The sequence below is a fragment of the Malaclemys terrapin genome, chromosome 17 (assembly GCF_027887155.1).
Source record: "Malaclemys terrapin pileata isolate rMalTer1 chromosome 17, rMalTer1.hap1, whole genome shotgun sequence".
NCBI lineage: Eukaryota > Metazoa > Chordata > Testudines > Emydidae > Malaclemys > Malaclemys terrapin.
This window is the reverse complement of record NC_071521.1, coordinates 25229139-25253965: the sequence shown is the minus strand read 5'-3', so window position 1 is coordinate 25253965 and position 24827 is coordinate 25229139. Positions and strand designations below refer to the sequence as shown.

The window sequence follows — 24827 nt, the reverse complement described above, 5'->3', positions numbered from 1 at the left end:
GCCAGCCACTTGCTAAGCCACCTGGATGGTCCCACACCTTAACACAGCCCTCAGTGATGTCAGCTGTTACTGGAGAGCCTCACTGCTGGTGCACACTGGGCAGTCTCTTGCATCAGAGACACTGTCCCAAAGCAGGTCTAATGCTTAGACCTTGGTATCAGTGATTTCAGCTCTGCAGGGTGTAACAATACTCTCAATGGAGTCTGAATTAGCTCTGTTATTATAGAGTGGAGAGAGGAAGGGTCAAGTAGTGTCTGGGGCCCACACCACCAAACACAAGTACCTATCCCCACCATCTCTCAATTCACTGGGCTTTGGCGCCCATGTCTCCTGCCTAGCAAGTTCCATTTATATGAGGGTGAGTCCCTCAATCAGGCCATGCCAAGTACAGTTCTGCTGCCCTTGATTCACACAAGGATAACAACCCTTTGTTACTCCTGCCCCAATAACAAGGAGACTGGGGATCCAACACCAGCCAAAAGTGACCATTTGGGCAAGCAGTCCCATCATGCTGAGCACCTAGGCAGGGTGGGTGCAAACAAGATCAGCTCCTGATGTCCCTTCCACAGCTCACCGCTAGATGTCAGGGGAGAGCTCATTCAGACTCTGCTTACATAAGTACACCAAACAGTACTTTTGACATTCTAACTAAATTATAGATAATACATTTCTCATTCTTAAAGAAGTAAATAAAGTTTAGTTTTGATAAAGCAAGTAACTACTGCAGATATTTTGGTTTTTCCCAAAATTTCTATTATATTCCAGAATTCCCCTGGAAAAAAACCTGCTTTTTTCCCATGCCTTCAAAATTTCTGGAAATTTTACACCCTTAGTTTTTGATGGTTGATTCTTAGTTGACAGTTTATCATACTCTTGCCCAAAACCTTCAACGATCAAACCCCATTATACATATTGGCACCACATCCTGAAAGACTTTTCAGATCTTGTCTACACTAAAGGTTAATTCAGTATAACTTATGTCGCTCAGGGGTGTGAATAATCCACACCCCTGAGCAATGTACATTACACTGACCTAAGCCTGGTATAGATCGCCCTACGTCAGTGGGAGAGCTTCTCCCGGCGACAAAACTACCGCCTCTCGCAGAAGTTATTAAGCCGATGGGAGAGCTCACTCCCATCAACTTAGAGCATCTCCACAACAGGATGCATTGGCGCGGCTGTAAGTGCTGTAGTGTAGGTGTAGCCCTAGCCGTCTAGAAATTCACATCTGTACTGTAGTGTTACAGCCTAAGGCAAACCCATGGCTACACAGTGGAAATGCAACAGATTATATTAAATGTTGCATAGCAAATCATTCACACATGGCAAGAGCAAAAGTTATTGGAACTGTGCCCCTAGCAAGGCGTGGAAGCAAGAAATATATTCCCTCATTTCCCCAAAGGCTTGAATTTTAGTGCTGCTCTTGCCCTGCAGTGTAGGGATTCATGGTGTGAATTAAAGCTGCAATATCACTGTGCTGCCTACAGTTCAGTCTAAACCAGTCTCATCCCCTTGGTATCTGAACCCCATTCCAGAGGGTTAGGGGCTCTTGTCTCTTGTGCAGCTGCTGATACAGCCACTGAAAGGAATGTTGAGATGTTTCAAGCAATCTGGCTGGCTAATACGTCGTTGCTAATTCAGACAACATCACCCCTAAATAATTCCCTACGCCTATGACCATCCTCCAATTTTCACCATACAATAGCAACACCTGCACTGGCTCTAGTCATTTCATGGGGGTTAACAAATAAGTGGATCCATCATCTGCTTATAGCAACTGGTCATTAAACTCCAGGAAAAGCACTGCACCTCTGTTGTTTTTTGGTTAGATTGACATTTACAACTCTCAGTTTACACTGCAACTCTCAGATTGGGTGGATTATGACCTGCTTTAAGAAAAGGAGAACTTCATGCTTATAAATTAAAGTTTACCCTGCCAGATGAGCCCTGGAGTCTGAAATCTGCTCTCTAATTACCAAGCAAGCATAGCAGACGCTTCCTGGATGCCACTGTGCCTCAACCCTGACTTCTTTTAGGAGTGAGAGTATAGCTCAATCCTCCTATTCACTCTCTCTGCTGAGGATGGAGAGCAATGGGGGCAATTAATGTCTTTTGTGATGTGGACTTGTTTACTGGGAAGTAGATGGAGACTAGCAGCTCCCTTCACCCAGGCTATTCCCGGAGCTGTTGTCAGATGGTATTGACTGTTGCCCATAATTTTCCTGGTTTGAATCTGAACTAGTGACCTAGAGCTGAAAGCCTCCATAGCATAATCACAATCCATCACACTATCAGTCCCTGAGGCATCTATTCAGTAGGCGCTCTTCATCTAATTATGGGATAGGCAGGAATTCAGAGCCCCACCTGCTGGCTGTGGGTTCAAGGATCACAAACAGATATAAACTGTTTAAGGTCTGTGCTCCATTTTGCATTGGTTTCCTGTTTGTGTTTCTGGGACAAGCAGACTCAATGCTCAGTAATGATTTTGTTGCAAGCTCTTAGTCATTAGCAATGATGTGGAGATTGAGGTCCTGTTGCAAGGGAGCTGGGAAAAAAGTAGCCACTGGTTGGTGCAGGATAGTTTATACACAGAGGCGCCAAATGAGTGCCGGGGTGTCTCGGGTGCCTCCAGTCTCCCTATCGGATATTCCATTTGAATTCTAAAGGGGGGACAATCCAGATATACATGGCCTAAAACTGGTGACATTGCTTCCCAGTTTTCCTATCTCAAGAGGCATCTCTCTCCCTTTGATAGTTTCCCTTCAGAGTAACACATTAGGTAAACACATTGGAGAAGGTACAGCACAGTCCATGGCAGTTACATGTGCACATACATACACACATGCACAAACATGTCTAATGTCCCATTTAGCACAGGGCACAGTATAGGTGAGGCTCATGTGTATTTCAAGCTCAGCTGCTCTTTCACATTACTACAGAAGGTAAAAGATAATTTGTGTTGGCATGGAAGTAGCAAATTGTGTTCAGGATTCTTTCCTATGAATGGAAAGAAATTGCCAGCCTTCAAGCTTGTTTGGTTGTTGAGAAGACTGTTTTGGAAGGATGTCCCCATCACTAACTACATCTGTGTGAAACCTATGTATGTCTGGTTGGCACTCACTTTTAGCTCTGTCTCTTCCAGATGATGTCCCCATACGGACCTGGTTCCCCAAGGAGAACCTCTTCAGTTTTCAAACTGCTACTACAACTATGCAAGCGTAAGTGAAATGGCTGTTGCTGCACCAACCTCTTTTCTCAGAGTTAGTGTGTGGCCCATGCATGACTGCATCTTAGGATATCAAAACTTTGGACATGCTTGGACAACTTTGGACTGAAGTTAAGGACTGGGATCAACGGGAAACTACTGTGTGCTGCCCATTTCCTGGGGTCAAGCAGTGCTGCTGGTAGAATTCTGAGAGAAAGCTGACTTTTAGTTCCCGCTGATCTCAGTCCTTAACTTCAGTCCAAAAAACAGTGATTACAATGAGGAAAAAAAAATGCAGATGCCTTCTCCTGCACAGGGACTGTGATTGCCCAATCAAGCTACAACCCAGGATAAAAGTTCTGTTCTGTTCAGGCATACATATGCCATGTCTGAACCCTAACTATCTGCTCTGCACAGCTACCTTTTAGGAGAACCTAGCCATCGGTTTATTCATAAGTCCACTTCACACATTTAAAAGGTGATTGCTTCTGACTAGGCATGGACTATTGGACACTGAATCAGTTTATTATTAGAAACCAATATCCATTACCACTGATCCCCAAGCTAACGGACTACGTGGGCACTGCTTGGGAGTACACAAAACTAGACCTCCCGGGGGAAATAATCTAGTATGTATTAGAGCTGGGAATGAATGGAAGACTACCTTTCAAACTTCTTGTGGTCACTTTGAATATCTCGTGGTGCCCCTGTGGTTTGACAAGCATGCCTGCAATGTTCCAACATTTTATTAATGACGTTCTCCAGGACATTCTGGGCCAATATGTGGTAGCTCACCTGGATGACACACTTATTTTTTCAAACAATGCTGAACAACACACCATGTACATCCATTCCATCCTGAAGGTGCTGCGCCAACATGGCCTCTATGCTAAACTAGAAAAATTCACCTTTGATCAGTTCCCCCAAAGAATTCCAGGAGTTCATACAATCCCCCACTGATACTGAAATGGCAAAGGCAGTCTTCACCCGGGCAGCACCATGGCACATTTGTGTCCTACGCTGTTTTCTGGGGGCTGCAAATGTCTATCAGCAGCTCATCCCAAGGTTTTCAAATGGATTGTCCTTTTCACCACTCAGCTCTGCAAAAACACCAGGTTCCTTTGGTCTCCCGAGGCCCAGCAGTCCTTTGAGCAATTAAAATTCGCATTTACCACCACTCCTTTATTGGTCAACCCAGATACTGCGCAAGCCATCATAATGGAAATGGATGCTTCCAATCTGGCCATAGGAGCAGTGCTGTCCCAAAGATATGGTCCTCAATTATTGCCTTTTACTCCAGGAAAGTCACACACATGGAGCAAAATTATGAAATTTTGGACAAAGAAATCCTGGTAGTTAAGACTGCCTTTGAAGGGTGGCACCACTTATCTAGAAGGGGACCGATACCCTGTCCAGGTGTACACTGATCATAAGAACCTGGGCTATTTGCATAGGACTAAGGCCCTCTACCAACAACGTCAGTGGGCCTTATTCTTTTTGTGCTTCTGTAATCTCCTATTGTCCAGGACCCAAAAATAGCAAGGCCCATGCCCTATCCCAGAAGGGGGAAAAGTTATACTGATCCAAAGGACTCAAACCCTAAAACTTCCTGCATCCTCAAATCTCATAACTTTCTGGGCCTGGCTCCCCGCCAAGACCTGTTTAATACTCACACAATCAGCGTCAGCCCATGGGATTCCTCCTGATGAACAGGAAGCCATAATTAGGGAACCCCACAATGTTCAAGGTGGGGTAACTTATGTGAAAGGGCATATATACATTCCCCCTGGACCTCTGAGGACTACAACCCTACCTGACAGGACATTTTGGCTACTTTAAAATTCATGCCTAGTCTCTCATCTCTTTTGGTAGCCTCACATGAGGACTACAGTACAGATCTGCATCCGAAGAAGTGAGGTTTTTACTCACGAAAGCTTATGCCCAAATAAATCTGTTAGTCTTTAAGGTGCCACCAGACTCCTTGTTGTTTTAGTACAGATCTATGTATCCTCTTGCAATGTTTGCACCCACTCCAAGATACAACACAATAATCCCTTCGGACTCTTTCAACCCCTCAAGATTCCACCTGGCCCCTACATGTCATTGCCCCAGATTTTGTAGTAAAAGTACCAGAGTCCAGTGGGTTCATGACTGTTCTGACCGTCATGGACTACTTCTCAAAGATGGCTCATTTTGTCCCTTGCATTGGTCTACCCTCTCCCAGGAAGCCTCCCAGCTCTGGGTGGATCAAGTTGTCTGCCTCCATGGCCTCCCGGAGCGCATCATCTCTAATCATGGTACTCAATTTATTTCTTGCTTCTGGCGAGAAGCTCTCCAGATTTTGGGCATCTGCTCCTGTCTCTCCTTTGCCCATCACCCCCAGACAACTGTCAAACAGAACTAACCAGATCCCGGAGCAATATCTTCAATGCTACATAAACTTCCACCAGAATGGCTGGTCCTTGCTGGAATGCCGTTATGTTCTTACCTGAGACAGAGTTCACGTATAATAACGCAGAACACCCCTCTAGAGAACAAAGCCCTTTATTTTCAAACTATGGGTTCCACCCTCAGTTCTACCTGGAGCTACCACAACTTCTCAAACCCAGCAGTCCTGGGCTAAGTACAACAGAAATGTCAAGTCCAAGATTACCTAAAGGTTCACCTGGAGGACATCAAGAAGTGCTACAAATAATATGGGACTGTTGATGACAGGAGGGCCTGCGTTTTCAGTAGGCCAGAGGATGTGGATCTTAATGAAACATTTATACATGGAAAGCTATCTAGTAAATTGGACTTCCACTTCCTTGACTTTTACTGAGTTCATCTGTAAATTAACCCATTCACATCACTCAACTTAATCCATTCCCTCTGAATACACTGTTTTCCATATCTCTTCTGAAACCCTACATTCAGGACCCATTCCCTCATCAATTCTCACTCTATGCCCCCCCACTATGCAACTATGTGTATATTTTCCACGAGATGCTTGAGGCCAGAATCAGATTGGGGGGGGGGAGAGATACTCTGGTATCTTGTGGATTGGGAAGGCTACAGTCCTGAAGAAAGCTCCTGGGAAGCAGTGGAGAACATCCAGGCCCCTGACCTGGTAAATGCCTTCCACAAAAATTGCCCCGGGAAACCTGTCCCACTACCACCCAGGATGGGAGAGGGGTGATGTGAGGGATCATGGGTTTTGAATGCAGGCCATGCTCAGGCTACAGCTGCCACTCAGCATCTCACTGGAGCCGCTGGAGAAGGGGACTAGCGGACCTCTAGCTCACCAAGGGCTCCACCTACAAAGCTCCTGATTGGGAGATGTCCAGCCCCACCAATTGGCCTGGATGCTAAGCAGAAGGAGGCACAGGAAGTTGTCTGGCAGCCAGCCAGGAATTCACCTAGTTGCTCAGTCACTACAACTCTGCCTACTGGCCTAACTCCTGAGCCTGCCTTCCTGGCTGTTCCTGATTCCCACCGTCCTTATCCCACATCTGCGTTTTCCCCTGGTTCCTGCTTTTGCTCCAGGTCCCTGCTCCTATGCCACACCCCTGGCTCCCAACTCTGGCTCCAACCCTTGGCTTGACCCTGATTCTGGCTCTGGCTCTGGCCCCTGACTCCCAACTCTAATCATTAAGCATGCCTGCCCATGCCCCATCCTTGCACTCTGATCCTCATTCCACCTCGGTACTGAGGGGATAATTCCAGCTCTGAAAAGAAGCCAAAAGTTTTTCCTGGGATGTTCCTGAAGCCACGTCAGAAACGTCAGGGGCCAGTTCTCTGATGGCAGGTAGACGCCCAGGGAAGTGGTGAGGTGTAGGGTTGGTGCAAGAGGAGCTAGTTGCTGAGATGTGGAACAGGTGTGGACCAGAGAACAGTTTTCACCCACCTCCTGAACTGAACCCTGCATCGCTTGCCTGGCATATGAGCCTACACAGGGGAAACACTTCCTGATCAGAGCTGGTTGGCAGGTTCTGGTTAAGACCCTTGGGTTCAATATGCAGAATGCCCGGCAGTGGCTGAGCACTAATGCATGTCTCTTCTCTTTTCTTTCTCCGCTTCTCCTGGGATCTCTAGCATCTCGTAAGTATGGCCTTTGTTTCTGTTTCCTTGTTTGTTGGCGTCTTGGACAGAACCCCCCTGCCATCTCATTTTTCTCTAGGGCTTCCCCTGGTTGAAGGCTGCATGGTCAGCTTGCCAGATGATTGATGGCTGCACCTGGATGCCTAAATAGAACAGATTTCAGTCACCCTCATCTCCAACCTGGAGACTACAGGTCCCAGCATGCTTTGCCCTAACTTGATCCAGGCAAGAACAGGTGTTGCCATTGGAGCTGGAACTAGGAATGCTTGAAGTGGATTCCATCATATTGAGAGTTTACAGTTTAGTTCAGTGGCTCTCAGTACCCACCCTCCACAAATTGTTCCAGAACCCCTGGGTGTTGCATGCTGGATCTGTAGTCTCTAAGGTCCAAACCTCCATGTTAAGAGTGAGGACTAGTGTCAGCCATTTTGCAGGCCATACTTTGGGTATCCTTGTGCTAGCTTTGGGAGCAGCCACCTTCCCAGCCTCCTGTAACAGCTGTAAATAACCAATATGCAATGGTTTGATGGTCTCTTCTCAGTCCCTGACTTCTGAATGGTTCCATGTGGCCTGGGTCTCTTCCACAGAGCCAGACTGTGTGTTGGGAGGGTCATGCCTCTCTCTGTTGTCTGGTGAGAACTTGCTCTCTCTGTCTGTCTGTTTCATGTCTTCTTCAGTTCAAAGCTGTGTAGTTGGTTAATGGCTTAAAATGGTTTCCCAGGGCATTCAGGGGCTACGCAGAGAGGAAGAGACGGAAACGAGAAAATGATTCGGCAGCTGTTATTCAGAGGTAGGGCCTGTTTTCCTGTAACCTTGCCTGGCATTGCATGGGCCCGTCGGGTGTCATCAATGACGCTTGATGATGTTGAACATGGTTGTCCCTTGTCTGTGTTGCTGTTTTAGTGAGGACGCTAGCGGTGGCCATGCTGAAAGTCTGCAGGGCAATGAGTCTATGGTAAGCAAGCTAGCCAGTCTCCAGCCTTCTTAAAGGGACACTGTCAAGTACTTTAAGTTCCAAATCAAAACAGACAGGATCTTAAAGCTCAGATATGTAATAATGTAGGTGCATAACTTACAGATGCAATGAATTATATTAATTCAGTAACTCTGTGTGATGATGGCCAGTTAAATGCCTAGCGGGTCATTTCCATTTACAGTTGTTGAACTTTCTAACATCACAAATGTACCAGCACATGTGTATTTTTGGCAGCTGGATGGGCAGGATAAGACTCTGCATTAATGACAGCTGTTAAAAACAACCATATTCACTGCAGCTCTATTCAAAACAGAGGGAGAAAAAAACAATGTTTCTGCAACACAAAAGGATGAAATTGGCAGGGAAAAGAAGGCATTTTCTAGTGTCTAAAGTTTTCTTTTTTTAATCAGAATGGAAAGAAACGAGAGACAATTACAGACCCTATAAATGACTAGGCAGTGTTTCTTTAAAAAGGAGATGGCTCAGAGTTCTCTAGATGGCGATATGACTGTGTTAGAAAAGAGAGAGTCTTCATTGTTCATCCAGCCTGGCAGTATTTGAGCTGTGCACCTGCCATTGATGTACACAACAGTCAGGTAATTCGGTTACTGGGCCTTACCCTGAGTTGTTAGAGGAGAGAGTAAACGGAGGGTAGAGTGATGTGGTCTTTGTGGGACTATGCAATGCATCTCCTTACCTCCCACAGACCCTCGGGATCAGGGCAGGTTGTGGGGTCCAAGTCGGTTTGTATTCTCTCTTGTGGTGGAAAAGAGACAGGATTTGGTTGCAATGAATAAAGTGGATTCATTACTGAGGCTGCAGGACATAGCCAGGCCCCTGTGGTTCTCTCTAGCTCTTAGTGCCCCGGCTAACTCTGCTGCCTGCTCTGAACTAAGGGGTCAGTGCCATAAAGTTGAGCTCTCTATTCAATCCCAGCCTCTCCTCCATCTCAGAGGCTCACCCCAGCGTCCTTTCACTGTCAGGAGGAGTTGTAAGAATTTAAGCAGTGGAATTGGAGCTGCAGCATTGTGCTAACCATGGCAATGCGTCTGGTGCATTGGCAAAAACACTGCCTCAGTCGCTGGACTTGCACCTTGGCATTGTACATCCCCGTTAAAAGGGGTATGTGCCAGTGAAACCCTGGGGCTTGAGATTGCCTCAGGCAGCAACTGCAGGGGAATGGAGGGGTCCGTGGTGGTTGCAGTTAAATGTCAGGATTGTTGGGTTTAGGTCCTGTATTGCAGCAGAAGGGATCTGATTGAGAAGCTAAAGTACTTAAACAATTCTCCTAATAAAAGTGCTTCTATTGAGCATGCAGAGGAGTTCAGGAGAGCTGGCTGTATTTTAAAAAAGCCTTATTGAGGGTGCAGGAACAAACCATCCCGAAGTGCAGAAAGAATAGCAAATGTGGCAGGCTACCAACTTGTCTTAACAGAGAAATCTTCGGTGAGCTTAAACTCAAAAAGGAAGCTTACAAGAAGTGGAAACTTGGACAGATGACTAGGAAGGAGTATAAAAATATTGCTCAAGCATGCATGGGTGTAATCAGGAAGGCCAAAGCACAAATGCAGTTGCAGCTAGCAAGGGATGTGAAGGGTAACAAGAAGGGTTTCTACAGGTATGTTAGCAACAGGAAGACGGTCAGGAAAAATGTGGGACTCTTACTGAATGGAGGAGGCAACATAGTGACAGATGATGTGGAAAAAGCTAATGTACTCAATGCTTTTTTTGCCTCGGTCTTCACAGACAAGGTCAGCTCCAGACTGCTGCACTGGGCAACACAGTACGGGGAGAAGGTGAGCAGCCCTCAGTGGTGAAAGAACAGGTTAAGGACTATTTAGAAAAGCTGGACATGCACCAGTCCATGGGGCCAGATGCAATGCATCCAAGGGTGCTGAGAGAGTTGGCTGATGTGATTGCAGAGCCGTTGGCCATTATCTTTGAAAACTCGTGCTGATCGGGGGAGGTCCTGGATGATTGGAAAAAGGCAAATATAGTGCTCATCTTTTAAAAAGGGAAGGAGAATCCGGGGAACTACAGACAGGTCAGCCTCACCTCAGTCCCTGGAAAAATCATGGAGCAAGTCCTCAAGGAATCCATTTTGAAGTACTTGGAGGAGAGGAAGGTGATCGGGAACAGTCAACATGGATTCACCAAGGGCAAGTCATGCCTGACCAACCTGATTGCCTTCTGTGATGAGATAACTGGCTCTGTGGTTATGGGGAAAGTGGTGGATGTGATATGCCTTGACTTTAGCAAAGCTTTTGATACGGTCTCCCATAGTATTGTTGCCAGCAAGTTAAAGTAGTATGGATTTGATGAATGGACTATAAGGTGTATAGAAAGCTAGCTAGATCACCAGGCTGAATGAGTAGTGATCAACGGCTCGATGTCTAGCTGGCAGGCAATATGAAGTGGAGTGCGCTAGGGGTCTGTCCTTGAGCTGGTTTCGTTCAAAATCTTCATTAATGATCTGGATGATGGGATTAATTGCACTCTCAGCAAGTTCGCAGATTACACTAACCTGGGGGGAGAGGTAGATACGCTGGAGGGTAGGGATAAGGTCCAGAGTGGTTTAGACAAATTAGAGGATTGGACCAAAAGAAATCTGATGAGGTTCAACAAGGACAAGTGCAGAGTCCTGCACTTAGGACGAAAGAATCTGATGCACTGCTACAGGCTAGGGACCGACTGGCTAAGTGGCAGTTCTGCAGAAAAGGACCTGGGGATTATAGTGGACGAGCAGCTGGATATGAGTCAACAGTGTGCCCTTGTTGCCAAGAAGGCCAATGGCATATTGGGCTGCATTAATAGGAGCATTGCCAGCAGATCGAGGGAAGTGATTATTCTCCTCTATTCAGCACTGGTGAGGCCACATCTGTAGTATTGCGTCCAATTTTGGGGCCTCTACTACAGAAAGGATGTGGACAAATTGGGGAGAGTCCAGCGGAGGGCAACAAAAAAGATTAGGGGTCTGGAGCACATGACTTATGAGGCGAGGCGGAGGGAACTGGGCTTATTTAGTCTGTAGAAGAGAAGGAGTGGGGGGGAATTTGATAGCAGCCTTCAACTACCTGAAGGGGCTTTCCAAAGAGGACAGAGCTAGGCTGTTCTCAGTGGTGGCAGATGACAGAACAAGGAGCAGTGGCCTCAAATTGCAGTGGGGGAGATCTAGGTTGGATATTAGGAAAAACTATTTCACTAGGAGGGTGGTGAAACACTGGAATGGGTTACCTAGGGAGGTGGTCGAATCTCCATCCTTAGAAGTTGTTAAGGCCCGGCTTGACAAAGCCCTGGCTGGGATGATTTAGTTGGTGTTGGTCCTGCTTTGAGCAGGGGGTTGGACTAGATGACCTCCTGAGGTCTCTTCCAACCTTAATCTTCTATGATTCTATGCAAATTCCTCAATTCAGACAGACCTGCCTGCTGTGTAGTATAGGAAATTGTACCCCGGGATGGGCTGCATCTGTCTCAAGAATCTTTTGGATGGAATGCCTCCCAGGGGTATGGAGTCGTGGCTGTACAGACTGTGGTGGAAAGTTGGTGCTGGCAGCAGTAGGAGCGATATTTAGGAAGAGAAATAACAAATAGCGCCTCTTTCAATTTTTAATTTAACTGCTGCTTTCTGCATTTGGATGGATGAAGAGATTTTTGACAAGTTAAAAGATCAGATTGTGTTGTGTTGGTGAGTGCAGGCATTGGTAATTCGCCCCAAGCCCCCTCATCTCGAGTCCTGGGTGGGTCTTCGTATCTCCTGTGACTTCTGCTCCTCCAAGAGTAACTGCATCTGCTTCTTGGCTCTTTGGCTGCTCCTTATGGATAAGGACAGAGGTCAGACTCGAGACAGAGTGACATAGTTGTACAAATCAGTAAGGATGGAGAGGCCCAGCCTGCTGCCTAGTGGATGGGATGGGATCATGTCACTCCTTTCCAGAGCGTTTCTTTCTAGAGGGGCAGGGGAAGGGATCCTTTTACTCCCATGTTTACTCTCTCCTGATCTCCCACGGGCTTGTGTCATGGTGACCTTCCCTCCAGCTCTAGAGAGTGGGATACAACTCCCACAAGAGCCTGTTAGTGCTTCTCTCAGCACTGCACAGGGGATGTCTCTGGAGCTCTCACTTCGGGACAGACCATGCTGAACTTGTAGTTTTCAGCACAGTGAGAGAATGCTCTCATACTGCAGAGCCCTGTTCCCATGGGGCTGGGTCCATCCTCCAAGGGGAGCTGATCATTTACAGCAGCCTGGGTGGTTGAGATTAGCATGTTAGCTCTAGCAGGGCAATGCAAACATTTCAGCATTAACCTGGTACAATGTAGGTTTGAAAACTGCATTTTACTGGGCTCCCTTCCAGAAATGTTCCTATTTCCTTTCAAGGATGAGACGTTACACTGACGCCTCTGGCTGGGTACTGGCCAGTCGCCACAGGGATCAGGAAGGAATCCTGCCCCCACTCCAGATAGAGCACTGCACAATAGCCAGGGGCAGCATGTGTTTAGGAAGCCACAAGTCTAGGTCACAGCTAGGGACTGGATACCCATCTAAAAGGGGTGTGACAAAGTTCCTCCTCTATCTTGGTGGGTCCTGCGCTTATTGGCGGATTTTCTTGCCTCAGAAATTCACCATGTGGGTTGGGGAACAGCCCAGAGACCTTCCCCCCTGGGAGAATCCACAGTCCAGGTCAATCGGGAGGTTTAGGGGGAACCTGGGTTCCAACCCAGGGCCCTGTGGACTGCAGCTGTCTATAGTGCCTCCTGTAACAGCTGCATGACAGCTACAACTCCCTGGGCTACTTCCCATTGGCCTCCTCCCAACACTTTCCTTATTCTTCCTCCTGGTGTCTGATAACACTTGTGCTGCACTGCCACACCTCTTGCTCCCAGCTCCTCACACTCACACCACAAACTGAAGTGAGCTCCTTTTAAACCCCAGGTGCCCTGATTAGCCTGCCTTAATTGATTCTAGAAGCTTCTTCTTAATTGGCTCCAGGTGTCCTAATTAGCCTGCCTGCCTTAACTGGTTCTAGCAGGTTCCTGATTACTCTAGTGCAGCCCTTTTCTCTGGTCAGTCAGGGAACAGAAAACTACTCATCCAATGACCAGTATATTTGCCCTCTACCAGACTCCTGTACCCCACTGGTCTGGGTCTGTCACAGGGGCCAGTGGCCTGACCCATGATAATTAATATTGTGACCTCCCAGTAAAGCTGATCAGTCCTGCCAGGTGCCAGATGAGTGTAATTTACACACCAAGGAGCCAGATAGAGAAGCAAGTTGAAGTAGGATGGAGGCTTTTCTTTGTCCCCTCCCACATGCGTGAATTACACCAGCTGAGTCCCCTTGGAGCCAGCTCTGACATACTGCTCAGGTCCCACTGTGAGTCTGTGTCAGTCTCGGGGAACCTAGAGATGGCACAGTGTACCTTCGGGACTCCATCTGCATTTGGGCCTCGGCCTTGGTCTCTCTCAGGGTATATTTGCCCAGCCCACGGCAGCGAGCTCGCAGCCTGGGCCAATAGAGGTGGTCTGGTGGGACTCATGCTAGTGCCCTGACAATGGCTGTGTAGACAGCGCTTTGAAGTTGCGACTTGGGCTGGGGCTTGAACTCTGAAGCCTGGGGAGGGGGCTGGGCTCCCAAACTCAGCCCCCACTCGAGCTGTAACTAAAGTGCTGTCTGTCTACACAGCTATTTAGAGTGCTAGCGTGAGCCCCACTATTGTCCTGGGCTGGGAGGCTCCCTGCCGTGGAGCTATATCCTCTGGGCAGCTGCTGACACTCAAGTCAGATTTATATAGAACTGAGTCTGGGGTGATTTCCTGGGGGCAGTTGCCATGTATCAAGGTGCCATCCTGCGGCATCCTTTACCTCTGGGGTCTCTGCTTCCTCTGTATCCCCACCCATCCCCTGGCCTGTGAATCCCAGGCAGGAAGGTGCATGTTGAGAGATGCACTATTAGCAAGTAGAGGCAAAACACCTGCCCCAGGAGGACCTTCCTGCTTCATGACTGTCCCATTCTGGGGGGCAGTCCAGACCAGTGAGCCCTGTACCTTGGAGTGGAATTTAAAGATGGAAGAGGCCCCTGGGGGGGTCAGCACAGGAACCCACCTGCCTAGCATTCAAGTCACTGTGAATGTTAGCACTGGAAGCACCCCCAAATGTGCTTTGGGAATGGGCAGAGCTGTGAGTGTGGCATGAGCATGGGGTGGGGAAGAGGACCTCTGCACTCCTGCTGTACTGTCTGGGGCAGGGAGGAGTGGAACACCTGCCTTTGGTTTCCAAGTGAACAGGAAGAGTTAGCAGCTCCTCGAGCCCTTTGCCAGCTAAAGTGGGCAGCATGCTCTGGGGCCGTGGGAAGGTAGGTGGGGAAGGGTGAATCAGGGAGAGTGGAGGCAACAGCCCAGAGGACGTTGCGTGAGGATGGCTGATGCACAGCAGCTCCGTGGCACAGGGATTGAAAGGGAACACAGCCTCCCTTCAGCTGGCAGACGAGCCGCACTCTGGCCACTGAACAAATGCAGCTGGAGTTGCTCTGGGAGTTCTGTGGTGCCCTGTGTGACTGCATTTAAATGCCTGGAAAACGGGAGCCTTCCCCCTGCTGCTACTGCTTGGGTCAGTTGGTTTCTGACCCCAGCGCTCATCACTGGGTTTGTGTTACTTTTCTTTCAGGAATTTTCGGAAGCATTTGCGCATGGTGGGGAGCCGCCGGGTGAAAGCGCAACGTGAGTAAGAAGCCACAAGGCATGGCCGGGAGATGGGAGGCAGAGGGTTAATGCTGATGGGACATGAGGCTGGAGAACGGTGCTGAGGAACCAGACTCCTCTGTAATTAGTCATTGTTTTGCTGTCTGTTGTAAGTGGAGGGCTGGAAAGCGCCCGGCACAGGTGCTGAGATGAGGTTTTCCTCCCTCATTCTGCTGTGTGTAGAGAAGAGGCCAGCTGGTCCCCCAAGCCTCCATACACACCAATGTATGACACTGGCCTTTAACTGTGTGACGTGACATAGCATAGCATAGCAGGCAGCGTGGCGTGACGTAGACCCCTTCCCCTCATTGGGTAGGAGTCCCAACATACAGCGTCTCACGTTGTTGTCAGGGCCTTGCAGGAGCAGTCAGGAAGGGGTCCCCAGCTCTGTGTGGGATACAGGTGCAGTTGACTCCTGTACTCACTAATGCTAGAGATGGGTACATAAGAGGGCTGCACTGCACTACAGGGTTAGACTCCCCCATTAAGTCGCTCTGAGAGAGATGCAGCGCGTAATGAGGGCTGCCAGGCTTCTCACTGCTTCATGGGGCACAGCTACAAACCTGGGAGGCTTTGTGTTTTCACAGGGCTGAGCTGTCCCTTTCGCACCTCTCTCCTCCCATTCTGCTCACCGCTCCCCACCCCCCACCTGCTGCCCTCACCTCCTGCCTGCCTGAATTTAAGCTAAGAGGAAAACCCAACTCTGCCACTGTAGTGTGACTAGTGGGCTCTGGCAGCTGGGGAGCATGACAGTTTGCGCTTAAATAAAGAGTTATATCCATGGGGCCTGAAGGGCGACTGTAAGGGCTACAGACAGGGTGGCAGACATATGGGCCAGGACCCTGTCCTGCGGCAAGCAGTTCCCTCTGTAATTACCAAGGCAATCTGATTTGCAGCTCAGAAGTTGGGCACAGACCCCTGTCCCCTTCTTTCACCCTCCTCTTTCCTAGTAGTGGCCATTTGTACGCACCATGGCTGTGGGGGCCCATGAATCCCCACACCCCAGACTCAGAAGGAGTTGTTTTCCAGCTTCCTTCCCCCATCCCTTCTGCCGGTGCTGAGCCCTGTGATACCTTCTCTCTGCCTCTCCCCTACCACTGAGCCCAGCAGCACTGGGCCCGCGGAGGAGGCTGCTTTCCTACCAACCCTCCCAGCTGTTGCCACTACTGAGCCCAGGTTCCGGAAATCGCTGCTTCTTTCGCTGTCTCCAAGAACAGGACCCAGAGGGAGAACCCCTCATGGGGAGGTGTGAGATGGGTAGGGGTGGAGTAGGAAAAGAGATGTGAGGAGAATGACCAAGTGGGCCATGTGTGGAAGGGAGGAGGTGGGGGCCAGAGAGAGGCAAAGGTGGGGACCCTCATGAAAGGTGACTGGTATTAGGGACTGGTGAGCTAGTCAGCAGCAGAGGGGAACATTGAACAACACTTGGGGAAGTAGTGCCCTTTGCAGTCACACTGCCACATTTTTCTCTTGCCAGTGAACCATTTACTTCCGGCCCCCAAGCCCTATCAGCAAGGGCAGCTCACCCCTCAGCCCAGCACGTGTGTGACACCCCTGCATGGCCTGGTCCAGTTTGCTCCTGGGGGCTTGTCCAGGGAGGCCATTGCCATTGGGGTAAGAATCGAGTGTGCTGCACACAGTCATCCAGGATTTACTAAGCTCTCAATAGCTGAGCTCCCCTTCAGGCAGGTGACACCGGTTGTGCTCCCACTTGGTGCTGTCGTGCTGCTGGTCAAGGCCTGCCGAGAATGAACCACCACTCCTAGGAGAGGGGTGTGTCTTCCCAATATGACCCTTCCCCTCCTTTTGTACACACTGTGGGCACGTCTAACTGCACTCCCGGCGAGTGATTGCCACTTGAGCTAGCTATAATCTAGCTTTTACCAGAGGAGTGAAGCTACAGCAACATGTGCTTTGGTGTGGGCTCTACGAGACTGTCCAAGCCCCACGGGAAATTACCCAGGGTCCAGTCTGCGCTGATGTGGCTTCACTGCTTTGGCACCTGAGCTAGCTAGATTAAAGCTAGTCTGGGTGTGTCACATCAAACTGCAGTCACGCCCCCTGATAGCAGTCTAGACAATTCCTTTGACAAGTAATGTAATAATTAACAGTGGTGACATTTGAAGTGGCATTACTGGTATCCAAGTTAGCCCCCTTTGAAATGGATTGGGAACAACTCATCTCAGAACTATTGTTTCAGGCTCTCTGCAGACTCAGGCAGACAACATTGCGGATAACACTCAGGTCATGTTTTCAAGAGATATGTTTTTAAAATGAAAGCTGAGGCTGTAGAACAACTGCAAGGCTTATATGTGTCCCTCTACCTCCCAGCTAGTCCTTTACATCTCCCCCAAAGGTGCCCCCACATCTTGGGAAACACCCCAACAAATAATAAGGATCTTCTCATACTCTCATAGTGCATGTGCATGGAGATGTTGGAACTATAATTAATAAATTCAAGTTTGAGCAATAATGTTTAGGGGCAGATTACCAAATTCCTCTCACTCGCCAGCACACACTTGTGTGCAGAAATTGACACCTGTATCCCATCATGCATAGGCTGGACACTTGTTTGTCACATGGGATGGACTCATGTTTGTCACATGGAAGAACAAATATGCAAGCGTGTTTGTGATCTTTAGCTTTGATGGAACCCTGCTGGGTGTTTTGGTTTTTGCTGGCAGAGCAGTGGTGGCTTTGGAGTCTGTTAATGTCCCGGTTTGGTTTTATCCTAGCATTTGGTGAGCGGCGAGAGAGAAGCTTCAGCAGGTCTTGGAGCGACCCAACTCCCATCAAAGCTGATTCCTTCCATGACTCTCGAGAAAGTGAGTTCTGAGACTTTTGAGCTTCTTCCCATGGCCAAAGCTGCCAACCAAGGCATTGATTGGAATCTCATAGGAGTGAACTGTCCATCCTTCTAGCCCCCTATGATTGCTTCCTTTCATTAGAGCGAAGTAGTTAACACTCCGCATATGCACATGTAGCCTTACCTCTGGTGCTCTTTAGTTGCAGAATGAATGCCCATCAAAGTGTGGCCCATAGGCTTGTCACCACTTCCCGTGTTCCATGAGGGCTAACCACTGCACTGCACTGCCATGTTCACACACGTCAGCATTCCAGGGGTTAATCGATCGCAGTGAAGCAGGCTGGCGCACATGAGGGCCAAACACCTAGTGCCTACCTATCCCAGGCTGGCAGGAACTCCGGGCACAGGAGAGGTGGCCCTTGAGATGTGTCTTTTGGTTAACAGCTCTGCAGGTGGCACAATCTGGATTTAAAGTTTCCCAGCAGAGACGGTCTACTGGGGGGACCTGGTCTCCCATGGCCCTGCAGAGGTTTCACATAGGTAACCCCGCCCACACTGTGTAAATGCCCTGCATAGGGGATCAGATGCTTGGGTGCAGACGTCCCCCAGGGATTTTTAGTGCCCTCTCTCTGCCTTTATAATGGGGCTGTTGTTTTGTCTCAGCATGTTAGAAATAGTCCAATGAAACCACTGCAATCCCCTGGATTCCTATAGATCACTGACATATTCCAGGGTAGGGAAGTTATTCTCATGGTCGGGTAGGCCTGGGCCTTCCTGTTCTAGGGGTGGATCATATTGTTTAATCATTAAACTAATAAGCAAGGAACCAACTCCCCAAAGCCAGAGGGCATTGTGGGAGAGGGTGGGTGGGAAAAGTGTTAGAAGGACCAGGTTCAAAACATGACCTGATTGTTCCCAGGCAGTCTGAATTCTGCCCCTTCCCCAGCCATCTTAGCGACTAATGGAAAGGGAGCGTTTCAGAAGGGGTATGTTCTCCTCTGCACCTGTCACTGACCCTCTGGCTCCCACAGGCCTAGCACTGGGGGCTTGGCTCTCTTGCCTGAGGAGGTTTAGGTTGGATATTAGGAAAAACTTTTTCACTAGAAGGATGGTGAAGCACTGGAATGGGTTACCTAGGGAGGTGGTGGAATCTCCTTCCTTAGAGGTTTTTAAGGTCAGGCTTGACAAAGCCCTGGCTGGGATGATTTAGTTGGGAATTGGTCCTGCTTTGAGCAGGGGGTTGGACTAGATGACCTCTTGAGGTCCCTTCCAACCCTGATATTCTATGATTCTGTTGCTTAACAGTGCCTGAGTTGCTGGCTTCAGGAACCATTCTTAGCCTGTAGTGTGTTGTTATTTTATTTTGATTTCGAAGTATGTTTTCCCCAAGGAGCATCAAACAGCATGAGGCAGTGATTTATGGGAGCAGATTGAGGCCTGCTGGGTTTTTCTGGGACAGCTGCTGAGTGACTTTAGAGGGCTGCACCATTACAGTTTGGCAGGTCCTAAAAGTCCGATGAGTTTCTTTGACCTGCAAAGAAACTCTGAATCCTGGGTTGCCACGTTGCCACAACCTGCTGCGACACGCCAGTTCAAACGCCATCGTTTCTTGAACCGCAGGATTCCAGCTCAGTCTGGGTAGCATGTGGAGCTGAATCTAGCACTGACTGAGTAACTCCGGAGTGACTGAATGCAGCACAGCACTTCTGTGCCCCAGGGAGCGCTGCCATCAAATTGCCTCTAAAATAAGGGAGCTCTGTGCATTATTGCTCTTTCTTAGGGTATGTCAGCACTGCAGTCAAGGTGTGGGATTGTAGCATGTGTAGACAGACCCACACTCGCTTTCATCGAGCTAGCTCGGGTTCCTAGAGCCGTGAAGTTGCAGCAGCACGGACACCATCATGGGCTAGTTACCCGAGTCATCCCCCAGGGCCCTAGGAGAGCTGCTACAGGCTGCACTGCAGCCCATGCTGTTGCGGCTTCACTGCTATGTTTAGTCCTGCCAGCTGCATTCAGGCCAGCGTGGCTCTGCCTATGTGTGTTGCAGCCAGCCCCCCAGTTGCAGCACTGGCACACCCTATCGTTATCTGCCTGGTTAAACGGCCCAAAGGTTAGGGGTGAAGCACTGAACCCTTTGGAATGGTCCCTGTGCTGACTCTTGTCACTTTGGGAATGAAGGTTGTAAGTCATGATACATTGAACAAGTTAGTCACCCTGCCAACAGGATGGGGTGGAGAAGGCAAGAAGCCCTATGGCCTGGTGCCTGGTGTAATGCTTCTGTCCTGCTGTTGTCTGGCAGGCCATGATCTTCAGGACTACTGCTGTGCTCTGGATGATGACTTTGACTTGAACTGGGAAACAGAGAAGGAACTTGAAGCTATGGCATGTGATGGAGATGACTTTATTCCACCCAAAATAATGGTGAGGACTGTTCCCACCCTCCCTTGCCCATGCACCTCATTCATCTTTTCACAGTTGCTGATTAGGTATTCATGGAAGAAGGGCAGAACCTTCAGATCTCTCTTGGGGCTACTAGGGGGTAAGGGAGGATGCCATTTGTGATGAGGCATAGAAAGGAAATTACCCAGCTTGGTTCTCAGATCCTAGGGGGAGTGTGCAGGGCTGGCAGTTAGAAACACCCTCCCTTCCTCATTTGACTTGTACACTGCAGCTCCACGATGCCTTTGTGCACTTTAACCTGTTCTTATAGGCTAGGCCCTTCAGCCTTCCCTCCTTTACTCCTATTCTCGCTGGTCTGGTTTAGTGATGTCCTTACGTAGGGTCAAATCCTGACGTCCTTCCTTAGCCCTCACTCAGGCAAACGACCATTGACTGAGCAAAAACTGAGTACAGAACTCTGAGTTTGACCTCTACTCAAGTGGTTAGTTGGGCAGCAGAACCATTAGGGCATTGCTGATGCTACATCTGAATGGGCCAACTAGCATGCCATTGGGTTTCTAATATAGAGGATAGTGGTGGTGAGGTTGTCTTTTCCTTATACTCCTCCATTTTATTCTTTCCCTGGCATCCCCCCACCAAGGCAGATTTTTTTTTTCCCTAGTGCAAGGGATGGGGGTGTTAGGGTAAGACATCTCCCCCTAGGTTTAACAGGATATGGAAATATGGGGCCCGATCCTCCTTTAACTTACTGTCTGGGTCTAGATGAAGGGGGACTTGACTTGTGTCAGCAGAGCCACGATGGGGTGTACTCCCACTGAGCTTTGTCACTGGGCTGATGCTGCAGGCACTTCCTTAGTTAACATTTCACTGGTGCAGCTGACTAGCCTCCCTCAGTGCTGATGATGGCTGGCTTGCTGAGCTGTTCCCTTGCTACAGCCTGAATGCAAAAGGACAGGCTGGGACTAGAGAGGGTTTCTTAGTATGGCTGATGAAGTGAGCAGGCAAGGAGCCCAGGGGCTAGAGAGGGCCTAGCAGAGGAGTGGCCAAGATATTCCTACTGAGCAGGCTTTCACTTGAGTTACCAGCAGAGGGAGGAATCCCAGCTTTCCCCAGATACCAGTTATGAATTTTGGCTTGACGTCCTAGTTGATGCCATGTCAGGAGGGTGCCTTTAAGCAAAGGCCCTTGCTGCAATCACAACCATATTACATAATGTGTTTGGGGTCTTAGGCCATACCACTGTTTTCTATACATGGAGGGACTAGCTGAGCCCAGAGTCCCCGCTATTTGCTTTCTACAGTACAGAGAGAAAATAGAAATAGCCTCTTTTAGCAGCTTATTTCTGACCTGAAAGAAGAAATATTTGCATCCAGAGGCATTATGGAGACTTCTTATGGAATGAGGATGCAGACAACATCACTCCCACTGTACAGTACCTGCCCACAGTCCCTTTGTGTCTCTGCTCCTGACCCATTTCTATTTCTCATTTCCGTTCCTAGCTTATTTCTTCCAAGGTCCCCAAAGCTGAGTACATCCCAACGATTATCCGCAGGGATGACCCCTCCATCATCCCCATTCTCTACGTGAGTAGCCTAGCTCTTTGCATGGTCATTGGGTACTGGAACGTTGGGTTGGCTCATAAGTGGAAATGAGTTTAGTGATTGTATCCTAGTCTCTAGATGGCATCAGAATGCCTCAGAAGAACCATTGCACAACTGAGCAAAGCTGGCAAATACCTGCTCAAGAGAGGCACAGTATTTTGGCAGCAGACATATTAGGTCAGGATTCAAGTTTATTGGCAGAGCTCTGTGGGGTGTCCAGGACTGGAATAGTGGGGTGGCTGCAGGACACTATCCGAAGCATGTGTCTAGGGACCTGGGACTGGAGTAACAAGGGGGCTATGAGCTGGGACTGAGGAACATTGTCCATGCTGTGTGACACCAGGAGTTGAATAGAGTCCAGGTTGCAGGTCAGGACTGAGGCACATTAGCAGAGCTCTGTGTGTTGGAAGGCTCCACAGTTCTTTGCTGCATTTGACCCATTCCTAGACCATTCAGGACTCCACGTATCTCTGCAGTGGACCTCAGCCCTGGGCTCACTCAACACATTTCCCTATTCAACACACAAACAATGTGCAGTATTTACTTTTTGAAGTCCACCTACTTAATGTAACTTACAAAGTTTATGTTTATAGTCACACATGGGTCTTAACATAAGGGCAATGATGCTTGTGATGTTGACTGAGACCACCAGTTGGTTTAATTGAATCCCAATTTATGTGCTTACCTAGTGTAGCATTGTTCTCTGTTGCATGAGGAGATCTCTTTAAATGATGAGTATCTAGCAGCACCTAGGTTCGAAATATCCTTTCTGTTCGGTTCCAGGATCATGAACACGCCACCTTTGAAGATATTCTAGGTACGTGAGTGTTATTTTCTTTGTCTTTTCCCCCACTCAAAGTTTCACGTAAGCAGTAACAGGGAGCTCTCCAGTGCATGGGGGATTTCATTGTAATCCAGTGTTCTGTTGTATCCAGCCTCCATTGGGAAAAACTATGGATTCCTGACTCCCAAAGTTCTAAAGTCCGGGGCCTGTTTTGAAATCAGTGGGACCTGTGGGTGTTCAGTGCCTCTGAAAGTCAGGCCCATGATGTCTTACAGAATAAACACAAATGAGAGATAGTGAAAATCTCTGTAGAAGAGCCAGTGTTTCACCTTCTGTGTGGCTCACGTGTCTTTCCTTCACTGTTTTCTGCAGAGGAAATAGAGAAGAAGCTTAACATTTATCGGAAAGGCTGCAAGATTTGGAAGATGCTGATTTTCTGTCAGGTACGTGATCGGCATTGGGGCCCTTGGCACTTTGTTAAAAGCCAATATTTTCTCCAGGAACAAATTAACTCCAGAAAACAATATTCCAAAGCCAGCCTGCAGCAGGCTTTTATTAAAGCAATCACATCTATTCAATTCCCATTTCTCATTTGTTGACCTCTGAGCATCCTCAGCTTGCTGTAATGGCAGCAAAGGACATTTGGCTTAGTGCAGCAAATGCAGGTTTGGCAGCTTTTCAACAGCTTTCTAGCAAATCCATGCAATCTGACTTCAGCAGGAAACTCACAGACAAAGGGGCAGGGATTTGGAGCTTGATAGTTATTGATTACTTTCATAAAGCATCCTGCAGTATGCATTAATACAGGAACATAGGAACTTCTATACTGGATGAGGCCAGGCTTCCCGTCCCTGCCAATGGCCAGCACCAGACTGTGCTGTGAGCAGTTATGGAGTGACTTGCCCAAAGAGAGGTTTTTGCTGAGTCTTCTCATGCCCTGGAGCAGGAATGTTGCAATCCAACCAAACTTTTGAGATTTTTGTTTTTAATTTTTTGTGGAATAACTATGGATTTTCTCACAATCCATATAAATGTTGAATCCTTGTGTCTCCTACAATTAGAGTAATGATGGTTTTCCATGCCTCTGTTTGCCTATCATTTCCCTACCCCACACCATCAGAGATCCTTCAAGCAGCAATACCAATACCAGTCAGTGATTCAATGACTTTATCATTTTTGTGTAGGCTGTACTTGCTTACTAGATAGATTCATAGATTCCCAGGCTAGAAGGGACCATTGTGATAATCTAGTCTGATCTCCTGTGTAACACAGGCCAGAGAACCTCCCCAAAAGATCTTTTAGAGAAACAGCCAATCTTGATTTAAAAATTGCCAGTGATGGAGAATCCAACTCAACCCTTGATAAATTGTTCCAATGGTTAATTACTCTCACTGTTAAAAAATTTAGGCCTTATTTCCAGTCTGAATTTGTCTGGCTTCAACTTCCAGCCATTGGCTCATGTTACACCTTTGTCTGCTAGATTGAAGAGCCCATTATCAAATATTTGTTCCCCATGTAGATATTTACAGACTGATCAAGTCATCCGTGAACCTTCTCTTTGTTAAGCTAAATAGATTGAGCTCCCTGAGACTATCACTCTAAGGCAGGTTTTCTAATCCTTTCATCATTCTCCTGGCTCCTCTCTGACCTCTCTCCAATTTATCAACATCCTTCTTGATAGGAAATATCCCTGAATGTTCAGATAAAGTTTCCAAGTGAGACGAATTTCTTGGTCTCCCTTATTATTCCCCAATCTTCATACTTACACTGTGAAGATTTTAATCCAGAAATGTTATTGAGTCCTTCAAGAGCAGAGTTGGCTAAATAGTTAAAGAAAAACCCGAACTCTGATTATAAATATGTGCATGAATAAAGTGCAGAGTTCAGTTTGCTATGATCTGTGGGGGCATCCTGTTTACTATTCAAAAGTATAGGGGTGGCTACTGGGGGAAATGTTTTATATATTTTAAAACTTTCAAGAATTTAAGTGTTAAGGCTATTTGGCTGAAAATTCATACTGGGAACTGCATCTGTTGCCATTCACTAGTCTCCTGTCTCAGCCGTTTGAGTCATCCAGTCAGGAAGAAGAAACAATACCATGTGATTTAGGCAACCAATCACTCCGCATGCATAGCAAAGAGGTAATATTCTAAGCGAACAGTTTGTGGACAACCTGAAAGCTGAAAATTATTCAGCAACTCCTAATGTAGCAGCCGTGCTCCTGGAATCCAGGGGTGGTT

At 48.0% G+C, this 24827-nt stretch overlaps 1 protein-coding gene across 5 annotated transcripts in view; it reads left to right on the top strand.

Moving 5' to 3' along the window:
- Nucleotides 1–24827, top strand: part of NSMF (NMDA receptor synaptonuclear signaling and neuronal migration factor) — a 76613-nt gene that overhangs the window by 36520 nt on the left and 15266 nt on the right. For 3 of the 5 annotated variants that reach the window (XM_054007637.1, XM_054007634.1, XM_054007639.1), the window contains 8 exons: nt 3143–3218; nt 8007–8075; nt 14923–14975; nt 17732–17821; nt 20102–20223; nt 21702–21785; nt 22587–22620; nt 22960–23030. In XM_054007637.1, the coding sequence (XP_053863612.1) occupies nt 3143–3218; nt 8007–8075; nt 14923–14975; nt 17732–17821; nt 20102–20223; nt 21702–21785; nt 22587–22620; nt 22960–23030 (599 nt within the window). The remainder of the gene's footprint in view (nt 1–3142; nt 3219–8006; nt 8076–14922; nt 14976–17731; nt 17822–20101; nt 20224–21701; nt 21786–22586; nt 22621–22959; nt 23031–24827) is intronic. The other 2 variants (XM_054007638.1, XM_054007636.1) reach the window with 1 other exon arrangement.